The sequence below is a fragment of the Gadus morhua genome, chromosome 15 (assembly GCF_902167405.1).
Source record: "Gadus morhua chromosome 15, gadMor3.0, whole genome shotgun sequence".
NCBI lineage: Eukaryota > Metazoa > Chordata > Actinopteri > Gadiformes > Gadidae > Gadus > Gadus morhua.
In genome coordinates, this window is record NC_044062.1 from 27,353,674 (window position 1) to 27,369,031 (window position 15,358).

General features: G+C 46.4%; 1 protein-coding gene across 3 annotated transcripts in view; it reads left to right on the forward strand.

Annotated features, from left to right (window-relative positions):
- The window catches only part of cdh5 (cadherin 5), a 43,295-nt gene that overhangs the window by 4,080 nt on the left and 23,857 nt on the right, over positions 1-15,358 (forward strand). For all 3 annotated transcript variants that reach the window (XM_030378820.1, XM_030378822.1, XM_030378821.1), the window contains exons 2-6: positions 11,511-11,784; positions 12,362-12,641; positions 12,892-13,014; positions 13,832-13,999; positions 14,822-15,003. In XM_030378820.1, coding sequence (XP_030234680.1) covers positions 11,512-11,784; positions 12,362-12,641; positions 12,892-13,014; positions 13,832-13,999; positions 14,822-15,003 — 1,026 coding nt within the window. In that variant the 5' untranslated portion in view covers position 11,511. The remainder of the gene's footprint in view (positions 1-11,510; positions 11,785-12,361; positions 12,642-12,891; positions 13,015-13,831; positions 14,000-14,821; positions 15,004-15,358) is intronic.

Genomic DNA, 15,358 nt, shown 5'->3' on the forward strand with positions numbered 1-15,358 from the left:
CTGATAGGGAACTCTTCCTGCGTCTCATCCTGGGTTCATTTTACAATGTGTTGCATTAGATGCAACACATTGTAAAGTGAAAGCGATACAAATATCAGCCCTCATTTTTTATGTGCCCCTGAGGCCAACATGTAATGCAACACACGATTGTAGGGCAGACTTTAATTCAGATACAATATGATGAAACTATTTCCAATAATTATAATAACACTTCATAAAATATGTCTTATTATTATCAGTAGTATCTTACTTCTTACTACTATATAATAGCAGGCAGGGGCGATTCTAGGTTCTGACTTTTGGGGGGGCTGAACCCCAGGAAGCCACAGGGGTCTATGAAGTAAATAAAGTCCAAAAAATTGTTATTCCACAACCTTTATATCTATCTTAATTACTATGCTGTTGTATGCCTAAGCCAATAGCTGCCAATGTCAGCTGAAAAATGCAGTTCTGAACCACTAAAGTGATGAAAGGAAAAAATACTGTTTGGATGAAGGAATAATCCATGGATGTGAACTGTACAAACAAATTTGAGGCATATAAAATTTCCTTTGTGTAAGTTTCACTCAAAAATGACCATATTTTCCCTTTTTTATATTTACACAGTTAGTGAAACACATTGGTTAAACATGTAGGCTACTAGATCAATAATATGAGAAACATACCACTTTTTCGGGAGCACTAAATTATGTCACCTAAGTTTCATGGACCAATACAATTTTATAAATTGTATCAACATACATGTTGATTAATGTATGTTTATGCAAAAAAAGTACAACATGTACTAGCCTAATCCTATGATTAACAGACCACTATTTCGGGAGCACTAAACTATGTTGTCTCACTTTCAGGGACTAATACATTTTTATAAATCTTCTGATGCAAAAAAATCTTTTTGTCCTGATGCAAAAAAAAAAGGTGCTAATTTTCAGTAAAAATCTAAAAACAGGCATTATTTTATCGGCTGAGGGCGTTTTCATTGCCAACGTGAGCTAATCAACAAGTAGGCCTAAAACATGTTCTAGAACAGTGATTCTCAATAATTTTCTGTCATTCCCCCCTAACTATTTCCAACATCAGTTTCCTAACTCAATTTGTAACATTTAAACAAGACTGCTAAGTCTGTGTGAATATCAAAACAGAGAAACAACAGCAAATGATTCACTGGGGTTTGCATTTAATTTAAAATATTTTTAAACAGTAAACATTGGTCACTTGTCAGCCTCATCAGCTTATTCCCTTTCAAAAAAAATATTTCAAGCATCAATAAAGACACCAAATCCCTCGGTCATGACTCTGTAAGATCAAAATTCTTGTAAAACTTCTGACCCTTGGTATTATGTTTATTTAAAAAAAGTAACTTATTAAAATAAATAAATAAATAAGTCCTGTCTGCTGCTCGTGCCCCCCCCCCCCCCCCCGACACCTTTTATCAGCTGAGGGCGTTTTCATGAGTCTCATAGTATTGTGGTACTTGTTGATTAGCTCAGTTGTTATGGCAATGAATACGCCCTCAGCTGATAAAATAATCCCAGCGTTTTTTTTCAACTGAAAATTAGCACCCATGTCCACTTTTTCTGCTCCTTGCACCTTATCATGCTTATCATGCTACGCAGCATTACAAGCCCCTGCCGACTAAAACATGAAGCAATTCAAGAGGAGGAATAGATAGAATCGCCTTCTGGTCAACTATCATTTAATACATCTAACAAATTATGTCCAGGTTTTAAAATGAATATTATTATTATTACCTGGTCATGTTATTACACAGCTGGAAATCTTGGATTTTCTGATAAAAACTAGCTAGCCTTTTTGACAGACAAAACAGCAGAAACTATTTTAGGTGCGCTCGTGCTGCATTTTTGGTTTTGTCAAACAGGAGACTCCCACCCACAAATCAGAGGTTAGAGATTACTGCAGGAAGGTTGCGCTTGATTTCACTACCCCATTTGAGCCTGTTAATTAGTGTATAACATCCATTCTCTCATTGCTTGTGTAAAAAAAAAGAGGTTGAATATGAGATTTGAGGACGAAACGATAGGGTGGGCTAAGGCAAGTTTTGGGTGGGCTCAAGCCCACACACACACAGCATGCACAGACGCACACACTGCACACACGCGCGCACACACACACACACACACACACACACACACACACACACACACACACACACACACACCACACACACATGCACACACGCACGCACACACACACACGTGCAGACACACACCGCACACACGTGCATGCGCGGACACAGACGTTGCAAGACAACGGCAAGATCGAAATAACAGCTACTCCGTCGACACGCTCCCCAGCTGAGACTTTACGTCTATAGACTATTTTGCCAAACCTTATTAGGTGAGTGCTGCATGCAGCTATTTTTCTTCGTAAAGGACAATTCCGGTATTTTGAACATTAAGCCCCCTTTCTGGTTTGTCTAGGATGAAATAGAATGGTTGACACTTGACACCAAAATGTTGGTCCTGTCTCGAGTATTTGGCTCATTTCAAATCGCCCCTGCCTGCTTCAAAATGGCTGGCTACGGGCATTCACATACCTGTCCGAAAAACGGGACTCTCTAAATCGACGCCACTTCGACCTGGGCGGGACTTTACGTCCTACGTCACTCGCTATGGGTGTGCATGTGTGCGCGTAGCCGTTTGTCTCAGGGATCTGTGCACGAACTCCCTTGCACTACACAGGATTACTAGCGTCAGTGTCGTACGCGATGGAGGGTGGTTGACATTCCTACACTCTGTGATGATGGGCTATATTTCTACAAATGACATGACGAAACAACACGAACTAAGCAAACATTAGACTATAGCCATACCAGATAACGCCATACCAGCTAACCCTAACTATTTCTATTAAACTCTGAACCACTTTGCAACAGGCAACTGTGTGTTGGTGTGTCTTATTGCTTCCCACGTCTGCGTCTGCATCTTTCCCACTCCTGGCTAATAGTTTCAGCTTTTGTACTGTGTATCAGAAATGATCACCCTGTACCACACTGCTGACTTGTTGATGTTTTGTGAGCACTCAGGCATTTCTCTAGGTATCTTAAGTTTCCTACTGGAGTCATCAAAACTTTGAACTTTGTTGTTGTAAGAAATGTTGTGTTGCAAAAACACTTTGTGTCTTACCCTTACCGTTACCCTAACCTTAACCCCAGTAACATTTATTCATCATAAACTACAAGTTACGCAAAATGGCATACAAAACATCCAGTCCAAAAAAGCTAGCTTCATTAAGGAATCGTACCCCTTATCCCCGCGTCAATGAGTTGTTCTCTGACCACTAACCCATCAGGTCTTAGTTCAAGAGTTAACCACTTGACAATCTTCAAACTTCGGTTGCCTAGAAATTGTAAAGACAGTGATGTGTGTACATTGTGCGAGTATCCGTCACTCGCGATGTGTGTGCAGTCCAAAATGAAAGAAAAAACCTTGCATCACTAGGGAATCGAACCCCCAATCATCAGTCTTTAAACGTTGGTCGTTGGTAACTGTAAACAAAGAGATCGCATTTTGTTTAACTGCTAACTAACAAACGGGTTTATGCGTTCACTGAACAAAGATTATGGAAATAAAAGACCACTTTTCCATCAGAAAAATCATCAGAACCGTTATTACCAACCCATAGACACTAAAAGCCAAAACCTTTCTCACATGCACACCCATCGCGAGTGACGGCTACGCGCACACATGCACACCCATAGCGAGTGACGTAGGACGTAAAGTCCCGCCCAGGTCGAAGTGGCGTCGATTTAGAGAGTCCCCCGAAAAACTACCCTAGACGTTCGTTTTAAGAAATGTGCATCTCAGCGAGTGGTTATTGGCGTTTGTTGATGTTCCAAATCAAGTATCGTGGCGAAATACAGTTTCTGTTGTGTTTTATTTGGCTTTTCAGATTTTTTTAATATTTTATACTTTTTAAGATATTCTACTTTTAAAATACTCTTTTTTACAATGGAAGTCAGCCGTCCGCCCATTCTCTGACACTTACTACTTCAGACTTCATAACTTGGTCAATTTTTTATCGTTAACCTTCGTTCAAAGGTTTAACAAATCGAGGCACTTGTATCTTCAATAATTTGAGCGTCCCGCAATGTCCCCCTCCCCCCTTCTGTCTGTTTTAACGGCCCGGCCGTCGACAAACTCTCCCAGGTAAGACGTTCTGTCTGGACTGTAGAAATTGCGATAAAAGAAGTGAAGAGACAATTTCTCACGTCGATAAGGCAACGGCAGGTCGATTATTTTATCATATGGAAATCATTAAATTTAAACATCGCGCCGACCGGCATATCAACAAAAAAGGTGACCTTAAAGAGGATCCCTATAACACAGAAAGAAAACATTTCAATAACACAATATAGTGATTTATGTCTATAGAGTCCACCACAAGTTTTTAATCTCAATGACGTATTCTTCTGGTAAAGAAACTAAAATAAATAATACATCTTAAACTCTCACGTCAGGTAGCCAATGTACATCCACATTCTTGCCCTCATACTCTCCCTTCTCCCACTCCCCCTCCCCCACACAAGCCTGTGCTTTATTTCACTATAGTTAGGTAGGTTGCTGCCTTAGCTGTTGTTACACTTAGTTTATTTCACTAAGGTGCTTCTGTAAATTAACACAATTTTCAGCTGTTATTATTATTATTATTATTCTTCAGGTAATGCAATTCAGCGTCTGTCAGTTTTCGATTTCAGCTTCCAGGTTTTTTAGCAGTGCACTTACATACACATACATTTGACCTTTCAGACTCTGCAGTTAAATTCCTTTTACATTTCTGCATTTTTTTCAATGCTTTGCACTTTTCATTCAGCTGTCAATTTATTTGTTTCAATTGTTATTTTTTTTCTCAGTTAAACACAGATATCAAATACATTTGTCCCAGTGTTTGTTATAAGTAAAATTAAGCAAAGAATACGTGCTCTTTCTCCAGTAATGCAGTCGTTTGCGACGCCTTTCTTTTTTATTGTTTTGTTTATTTGTTTCTAACGCAAGCTCCGATCTGTCATCGATCTTTGCTAAAGATTTTGTGGATGCAACGGAATATATGATGCATAATTTTAGCAACAATTAAAATGATCGCCTGTTCTGCCTCCATTTTGTCTGTGGTCAAACCAAAGCAAACTACAGTGACAGCGGCCGCACTTATCCCGCCCCTTGCAAGCCCACCCCCCTAAATCCCCCATTGATTCTACTGATGTCTAAACGACATTGATGTCCGCATATAAAGCATAAATTGTGAATCACCCTCATGGTCGAAACTCCTAATATACAAATGCGTCAATTTTTTTGGAAAACGGCTTATGCTTTCTTCATAATATATGGAGACAATTATTATGCTTGCTTCATTAAGTAATAGGTGAACCAAAATGTTATATGTTGTACCATTATAGGCAAAATTATATGATATTATGCGCTCAGAAATTATCGACTGGGGTTTCCACATTATAGCTATGGGTTCAATTACAACTAGAGGTTGAGCAAGCGCGACGCGCACGGAAAATCTAGTTATTATAATAGTTCAAACATAATTATATTGTAACGTTCACCCAACGGTGTGTCTCTGAAACGGGCCGGCCGACGTCCCTGTCTCCGCGGCCTTGTGGGGGATGCAGGCGCTTCAGCCCGGTGGGTGGGGCAACGCCCCTGTGCAGTGAAAGGTGTCTGTGGTGGGAAGGGGGAAGGAGGGATGTGAACAGGGGGGTTAGTCACTGGCTCTGAGGAAGTATGTGCAGGGGAAATGGGGCTTTGATAGGGCTCATGTGCCCCTGTGTAGCCGCGTGCAGCGGTTGCGCCGTAACCCCTCCGGGCGGGCGCCTGGGACTCTGAGCTTGGGGAAGGGAGGGATTCCCCTCTGTACGGGGCCAACCTGTCTCTGTGGAGCGCAAGCTTCTTTCTCTTTCCTGGCAGCTGGACCAGGTGCTCTATTTCACCCAGCCACTCCACCACCTGACAAGGCCCCTCCCAATGACAGTCCAACTTCTTCAGTCCCTTCTTCCTGCAGGGGCGGTACACCCACACCATCTCTCCAGCTTGGAAGTGTCTTCCCTTCAACCTTATGTCGTAGTTCCTTTTTTGTTTCATGCCCGCTTTCTTCAGCTGGTCTTGGGCAAAGTTATGAGCGGACTCCATCAGATGCTGGAGTCTCCTGGCGTACTCTCTCCCCGGAGGAACAGCAGGGGTGTCAGGGGGCTTGCCAGGCCACCTCCACCTCCACTGGTGTCCGTAGCTCCCACCCCAATATGAGGAGGGCAGACGTGCATGAGGTGGACTCCTGAACAGCGGACCTGTAGGCCATGAGGACAAAGGGCAGCTGCGTGTCCCAGTCCCGTTGATGTTCCGCGGTGAGGATTGCCAGCTGCTTTTCCAGGGTCCTGTTGAACCTCTCGACGAGGCCGTCGCTCTGGGGGTGCAGGGCTGTGGTCCGGGTCTTATGCATGCCCGTGCGCTCACACATGGCGGCAAAGACCCGCGACTCAAAGTTCCTCCCTTGGTCACTGTGGATGGTTTCTGCCACCCCGAACCTGCTGAACATGCCCTCTACCAGAGCGTCAACCACACTCTCTGCTTCCTGATCTGGTTTTGCGTATGCCTACGGCCATTTTGTAAAATAGTCCATGGCGACCAAAATGTATCGGTTGCCTGCGTCCGTGCGGGGAAATGGGCCCATGACACCCACAGCTACTCTTTCCGTGGGAGCCCCCATCGCCTGTTGTTGTAGTTGTGCAGAGGACTGATCTTGGGGCCCTTGTAGGCCGCGCAGAGGTCGCAGCCGCGGCAAAAGTCCTCTACGTCCCTTCTGACCCGCCCCCAGTAAAACCCCTGACGAAGCCGGCGGAGTGCTTTTGCTACTCCGAAGTGCCCCGGTCCTGCGGTCCCATGAGATGCTCTCATGTGAACATAGTCCACATGCCTTTCGTTGCAGTTGAGCTCACAGTCATTTCCTCCTAGGCTGGTCTCTGTTCTGCCTCAACCCACTGTCACACCAGTTGTATGTCCATGTCCTGCTTCTGTTGTGTCTGCCACTCGGTCGTGTCAACCACATGCGTTCTGCGGCAGACTGGTCCGGCCCCTTCGTGCATGGGGAATGTCTCCTCCTCGATACGGAGCTCTCTCTCAAGCACTTCTCTCCGCTCACAGTACTGGCACCCTCCCAGGGGCGGCGGGACAAAGCATCGGTATTGCCGTGGCTGGCTCCGGCCCTGTGTACCACTGTGAAGACATATGACTGCAGCGTTTCAATCCAGCATATAACTTGGCCATCTGGCTCTCTGAAGGACATCAGCCACTGCAGTGCCGAATGATCTGTCCTGACAGTGACGGGCCGGCCACACAGGTAGTACTTGAAGTGCTTTATCGCCGCCACCATGGCGAGGAGCTCTCGGCGAGTGACGCAGTAGCGGCGCTCAGCCTTGTTGAATGTTTTGCTGAAATACGCCACCAATCTCTCCCCCTCTGGCCCCGCCTGAGCCAGCATTGCACCCATGCCCACGTCGCTGGCATCCCGGGGTCCGGGGCGGTGAGGCGGGGGCCTCCGTCAGTGCCTTCTGAAGGGAGTTGAAGGCTTGTTGGCACTGTGGCGTCCAGGTGAAGTTCCTGTCCTTCTGCAGCAGGTGGTGCAGGGGGGCGGCTGTGCAGGAGAAACCTTGCACAAACGTCCCATAATTTGAGGCCAGGCCGAGGAAGCTCTTCAGCTGTCATTGATCAGTGGGTGTGGGCCAGTCTCTCACTGCATGCACTTTCTCCTCCAGTGTGCTGACGCCTTCTCCCCCCAGTCTGTGACCCAAACAATCCACCTCCTTCCTCATGAAGAGGCACTTATTTCAGGCCTGCCGCCAACGCTCTCTGCAGCACCAACCTCAGTGACTCAAGGGCTGTTTGGAAGGAACTCCCGTGAGCAAGGATGTCATCCAAATACACCAGCCATCTCTGACGGGGGATGCCAGCCAACACCCTGTCCATGAGTCTTTCGAAGGTGGCTGGGGCTTTGCACAGGCCGAAACTGACGACCCGGAACTGCCACAACCCCCTGTACGTACATGAAGACAGTCTTTGCTCTTGGGGCCCCTGCCAGTATCCGCCTCGCAGGTCGAGTGAAGAGAACCAGGAGGAGCCAGACACCAAGTCCAGTGACTCATCGATCTTGGGTAATGGATACGAGTCCTTCCTTGTCACATTGTTCAGCGGCCTGTAGTCCACGCATAATCTCATCTTGGTGTTCCTCTTTTTCGACACTATCACCACTCTCGAGGCCCAGGGGCTGTCCGACTGTTCAATAATGCCATCTCTTTGCATCTCATCAACCGCTCTGTCTGCAGCCTCACGGTGAGCCATGGGGAGGCGACGGGGGCGCGTCTTGATGGGCCGTGCATCCCAAGTGTCTATTTCATGTTGGACCAGGTGTGTCAGGCCCACTTCATTGTCTGTGCAATGATGTCCGTAAAGTCAGACAATACCTTCCACAGCTCCTCCTGCTGCCATTGCTCCAATTGGTCACAGTTCTGTCTCCATATCTCTCTCACCGCCGACAACCTGTCCGTCTCCCCCACCGTAGTTGACTGGGCTGGGGAAGATGAATGGGCGTGTGCAGAGGGGGGCTGAGCGTTGCTGGGGGAATGGGGCACCAGTGGCAGGAAGCTGCGAACAGGCGGGGTGTTTCTCCCTACTGGGGTTTTTGTGTCATGGCAGTGTGTTTCCATGGCTGTCCTGACCAGGGGGTGTGCTTTTGGGGACTGGGTGGGCGGTATCAGTTTAACAGTGGGGCCCCCGGGAAAGGTCAATGTGTTCTTCCCCAGGTCCAACAGACAGCACGCTACACAGGCTGCGCATACTCGCCACTGTCATGCTTTGGAAGAGCCGAGGTGTCAGCGATGAAGCTTCCTTCATATCCTCTGCTCTGTTGGGGATCGGTGGAGCTCATTCCCGCGTCGTAAGCCATGCGCCTCGCCGTCTCCATCAAACGGGCCTTGGTCTCCGCAGCGCACTCAAACTCCGCCGCCAGACCCTCCGCACGGGTATAAGCTCCTGCAGCTCCCCTCCTCCTCTTCACTTTCGGCCGTGCCCCGCTTCCGTGCGCCATGTCCGTTGGCAGTAAAAACAGCAGCACCCCGTGGTAGGTCTGCTAGCCGGCTAGGCTAAAGGCGAACAGCGAGGAAAAACCAGTCTGTCACTTTTACTTCTGACACCAGTGTAACGTTCAACCCACGGTGGTGCAGCGTTGAATAAACAGGCGATGTCTGGCTTGTAATCCTGCTCTATATTTAGCAAATACAACGTTTATCTCCGATCACTGTTGGCCGTGACCACGCCGTACCTCCAGCCGTAACACAACTTAACTCCAACAACAACGTCGCTTCCGGACACCCCCTCACGTTGTCCCCCCCTCACTCTCGTGATACAATCCCCCATTAACCTACACTAATAACATTCGTGCATAATCCAACACAGATGAACATTTGCATAGCTGCTGAACGTATAATAACAGAACCACATTAACCCAGCTCATTACAATATAATTAAAATATAGAAATGATTGCCCTGTTTTACCTTTTGTTGTGTTGTCTGTGGCAGCATATGATTTGAGCCACTAAACACATCATTTGTTTCAACATGATGTACCCAGCTGGTTCATCAGGAACCCAGCTGACCAAAGCAACACTCCACAAAGGAATCAAATAATAGTATGTGTTCTAAAAATCACCCGAAAAACAGCTGTTTTCTCCTGCTTTGAGCAGATTTGCACTAGAAGAAAGGGATGCGTGCAAAGGGATCGCAGAGTGCAGTGGAAAACAAGATTAGGCCATTAGAGGAGAAGATATAATCCCCCCGTTCTAATCTCTCTCTCTTTCTCTTGGTTTCCGTCTTTTTCTCGTTTCTTTTTCTGCCACTAATGGACAGTGGACAATAAAAACATAAATCTGTGTCATAGATGGGGTTGAAGGGGTTTTAGAGGAACACGGAGCAAAAAGAGTATGATATCGATGTGTTGTAAAAGAGTATTTTATGCCATTGCCTTAGTTTGAGTGGGTGGGTAGGTAGGGAGGGAGAGAGTGAGTGAGTGAGCGAGAGAGAGAAAGAGAGTTTTTATCAAAGTGAAATTCATTTTCAATCACAGTGCAGAGAGAGAGAGACAGAGAGAGAGAGAGAGAGAGAGAGAGAGAGAGAGAGAGAGAGAGAGAGAGAGAGAGAGAGAGACACAGACAGAGACAGAGACAGAGACAGAGACAGAGACGGAGACAGAGAGGGAGAGAGAGAGTCTTGTCTCTGTAGTCTCCCAGAGCAAAGGGTGGTGGGTAAAGATGGGACAAGGTTGTCCATGATTACACCTGTTGTTTTCAGATGTAGGCCATTTCATTTTCGTTCTTTATTTATCACAAATATCATTTGTTAAGACTCCAAGACCAGGCTAAGTGTAGGTGGACAAATGGACAGCCTGAACAGTAAATCTCAGCTGCGGTACTGAGACACGTATGTAAAGCTCCTTGAAGCTGTATCTAAAGAGAACATAAACCCTGAGCCACAAACAAATGACACAAATGCCACAGAATAACAGTCTACATCATGAGCCCTGAGGCATCGGGGATCAGGGATCAACCTCTCCAAACCCCAACCCCCAACCCACGTGGCGGCCAGCGGGACCTGAAATGGGTCATCATCACTGAGGAGACTCTTCTCCTTCTCACACAAGCACCAAGTTAGATCCAGCTTAGAGGCCCCTGGGTCCCAGGATGAGAGCTAACAGCTAACACGCCTCAGCTCTGGGACCTAGGGGCCCCAGCCAGCTAGGATTAGGAGCTCCTGGTGGCCGTTGATAGGGTACTGGAGGCTAGAGGCAGGGGACGGGCTGAGGCACAGCTCTCCTCCACGCCTCTCATTCCACCAATGGGAGAGGCCTGTCCCCCAATGATAAGCGGGCTTTAATGTTATTCCTGCTCTCTCCCTCTCTCCCTCTCTCCCTCTCTCCCCCTCCCCTTCCCTCTCCCTCTCCCTCTCTCTCTCTCTCTCTCTCTCTCTCTCTCTCTCTCTTGCTCTCTCTCTGTCTCTATGTCTTTTTCTCTCTCTTACTTTCTCCGCTGCAATATGGACACAACATTTACAAACAATATGGACATAATATATCATGTGTTGTATTGCTACATGTTGATCATGCATTGCATTACATGTTGTGTCCTACTGTTGTATTATGTTGTTTAGGCCTGGTGCACCGCGAGATATTAACCACCAACCAAATGAAATGCATCACTGTGAATGAAATACACCACTTTGAATGAAATGCACCACTGTGAATTAAATGCATCTCGTTAAATGAAATGTACTAATGTGAATGAAATGTAAAACTTTCAATTGAATGTAACACTTCAAATTAAATGTATCACTGTAAATTAAATGCCCCACTGTGAATGACTTTCTAGAAGGCTTAATTGAAGGTCCCACTGTGAATTTCTATAGAGAAGGCTTAATGTTAATATTCCACTGTGAATATCTTTCTAGAATGCTCCAGAAGGCGATGTATGCAGTCCCGATGCTGAGGGCATCCGCCGCCCTGACGCTGGTGTTCCTTGTCGCGGCGCTCGCCCAATGGGAGGGCGTGCCCTCTGACCCCTCCTCTGTGGCGGGGGGCGGGGATGGGAGAGGGGACGGCATGAGGGAGATAGTGAGGAAGGAGAGACTCCCGTACCGCTCGCGGCAGAAGAGAGAGTGGATCTGGAACTCCTACTACGTGACAGAGGAGTCGGAGATGATAAGCCCCAAAAAGATAGGAAAGGTAGGTCAGCAAACGCTCATCAGGGCTGACAGATGGTGAGGGAGGAGGGGGAGGAGAGGGAAGGGGAGGGGGGGTGACACTGAGGAGGTGGTGGATTTACTGTCCTATATATTCTGATGCTATTAGGCCAGTGGGTGTATATGATGATGAAACGAAGTTGAAAGAAGTGAATAAGCTGTGCAGAGTCCCTAATATATACCTTCCATTGCACCGCAAGCTGTTCTATCTCACCTCCTTCTCCTATCTCTCCTAGCTCGCCGATGCCTCCTTTTACTCCTATTCCTTAAATTCCTCCTATTCTTCCTATTCCTCTCATATGTTTCCTTGTATTCTGGGGGGGGGGGGGGGGGGGTGCTGTGGTATCATATGCGTAAAACATTCTTTTTCTATTTGAAAAATATAATTCTTGTGATTTCCATCTTTGAACAACATAGGGCTGTATAAATATCTAAAGATTTTAAATATGGTTCTTAAGTTCTGAAATAAAAACTCTATTGATTAAAACAATGTGCTGAAGGAAGGCTGTACTAAGGTTTAAAGGTGTCATATATTATATTTTAAATTTGACTCTCTGCAGCTCAGGTCCAGCAAGATGGCAGACGGGACGACATTCAAGCTCAGGGGCGACGGTGCCAACTCCATCTTCACAGTGAACAGGAACGGAGACCTGTTTGTGATCAAGACCCTGGACAGGGAGGAGAAGAGCATGTACAACCTGACTGCCCTGCTGTACGACGGGAGAGACCAACTGGTGGAGGACGCGGGGGAGTTTGTGGTCCACGTCAACGACATCAACGACCACATCCCCGTCTTCCCCAGGACCTACAACGGGTCCATCCTGGAGCGCTCGGGGATAGGTCTGTACAAAGAACAGGCTCTCCAATGTCAGCTCATCACCACACTTTAGATCTCAAAGACGAGTCGGTTTAAAGGCCCTGACACACCACCCAGATTATCGGTCGTTGGACAGTCTGGTTAGCTCGTATTTAGCTTGTGTTTTCATTCCTATTTGAATTCTCTCTTGTTCTGTTGTTTTTACATCCTCTTGTGCTGCTTTTTACATGCGGAGAGTGATGCGTGTCTCCTCTCCTGTCCGCGTTGCTTTAGGGGCTAAGGTGGTTCAGGTGACGGCCACGGATGCTGACGACCCCAGCACGGTGCACGCTGAGCTGCGCTACTCCCTCCGGCCCGAGGGCGAGCGCTCTGCCTTTGAGATCAACATCATCACAGGTACGCCCAGTGGGGCGGCTCAGAGGAGGGGGTTCTGGAAAGATGGGAGCGATTGATCAGAAATACAAATGAAACCCATGTACCCCTTTCATCACTCACCCTCTCTAGATATATTTTCTCTCTCTCTCTCTCTTTGTCTCTTTCTCTTTGACTTTGAAACCATGCTTTGGGGTGTCACATTTCCCTATCTAAACTCTTCCTGTCATCCTGTCATCCATAGTACTTTAACTCCTAATCCCTTGATCTCTCTCTCTCTCTCTCTCTCTCTCTCTCTCTCTCTCTCTCTCTCTCTCTCTCTCTCTCTCTCTCTCTCTCCCTTGGGCACTCTATTACTTTCTTCAATATATACAGTTCTATAACATTACTGCAAAACTGTATTTTTATTAAGCTTCTTTCAGAAACAATACAGACATGAATGTGGTTAATTTCAGGGAGTACATAATCTCTATACATAATCTCATGTCTAATCTATCCGGATGTCTTCGGAGAGGCACGCAGCACGCACACTGCAGTGTTTACACAGAAAGTGAGACGGGACTGCAGCACCGTTACATTATAATAAGATACGGGTTGGCGCGATGTGGCTAAACCATTTTAGTAGGGCGATGTAAATATTCAACAAAGTTTTAGTTCAATTTGACCAAATCAGGAACTACCTTGTCATCTTTATCTCCACCTGTCCTTCAAACGCAAAACCCAGTCTCTTTGTGTGTGTGTCTCTCTCCATCTCTCTCTCTCTCTCTCTCTCTCTCTCTCTCTCCCTCTCCCTCTCCCTCTCCCTCTCTCTCTCTCTCTCTCTCTCTCTCTCTCTCTCCAGGTATGATCACTTCCAGGGTGGACACGTTGGACCGGGAGGACAAGAGCCAGTATGTACTGGTGGTCCAGGCAAAGGACATGAGGGGCATGACAACGGGAACCACAGCAACGACCTCGGTCACCGTCACCATCACCGATATCAACGACAACATGGCCTCTTTCACCCAGGGTAAGGACACCAGAGGAGGCCTGGTCATAATGCTTTCGCCAACAGAATTCTAGTGTGGAGAAAGATACACTTTGAGTTGCACAAAAGGTCCATGGATCCATTACAGATAATCATTTAAAAGACTGCTGATGCATGCCTTTGCATACTTTTTTCCTTTTTGTGGTCGATTATTAATAAAGATTTAAATTAAATTGATTATCATGGACCTTGGTTCTCTGTTTAGACACATACATTGCAGTCAGTGCAATTGATATGACACTTCGACACTTAATTAAATTACTTTTGCACTCAACCACCAGATTTGTTGATATGCACCTAATTGACTACAGACAGAGACTGTTAAGTCAGACATGCTGTTCAGCGGCAGTTTTTAGGTTGGTGATAATCATGTGATACGTCTTTGGTGATATTCATATTCTATCGATGTGCAACTCAAAGTCTCCCCACACACAAAGCTGAATCTGAAATTACAATGTGAAATTACAAAATGAGACATGTGACCCAAATGAAACAGGGAATGGAGAGCGGCAGTTCACTTGACATGTTGATGATTATATAACGAAATTCATGAATAGTCGGTGGGACAATGTTTTAAATAAATGGAGAACACTGCACAATAGGATCTGATCTCCAATCTGTAATATCACAGACACGTACGATCTGAGCTTCACGCTAGGATTACATTTAATTCAATTTTATTTGTATAGCCCTTAGTCACAGTTACAGTCTCAAATGGCATGACAGGCCAAATATTTAAGACACCCCCCTGACCCAAGCCCCCAAGAGGGCAAGAAAAATCTGATCTCGCCTGTAACACCACAGACACATACGATCTCAGCGTGCCGGAGAACCAGAGGCTGGAGGAGAAGATCGGGACTCTGACTCTGAACGACCGGGATGAGATCCAGAACAAAGAGCCTGTGTTCACCATCCAGCCGAACCTTAGCAGCCAGTTTGCCCTCTCCCGCAGCCCGCAGAAGGACGGCCACCTTATGCTCAAAAAGGTACCACTGGGACACTCCCATGGGGGCTCTGTCCACCTCACACACCAGCAGCCAGGACTGGGTCCTTTGGCAAAAAATGTTGGGCAGTGTTCGCATTTTTAAAGGATGTGATTGAAAATGTTTATTTATTGTGTCAGGGTTGGCTTGTAACCAAAAGGTTGCTAGTTCATTCACCAGCTCCTCCTAGCTGAGTGTTAATGTGTCCCCGAGCAAGACACTTTACCCTAACTGCTCCTGAAGAGCTGGCTGTCGCCTTGCATGGTTGACTCTGCCGTCGGTGTGTCAATGTGTGTATTAACCGATGTTAGTCGGTTAAAAAAAAGTAAAGTTACTTTAAAGTTACCTTAAAAAAGTA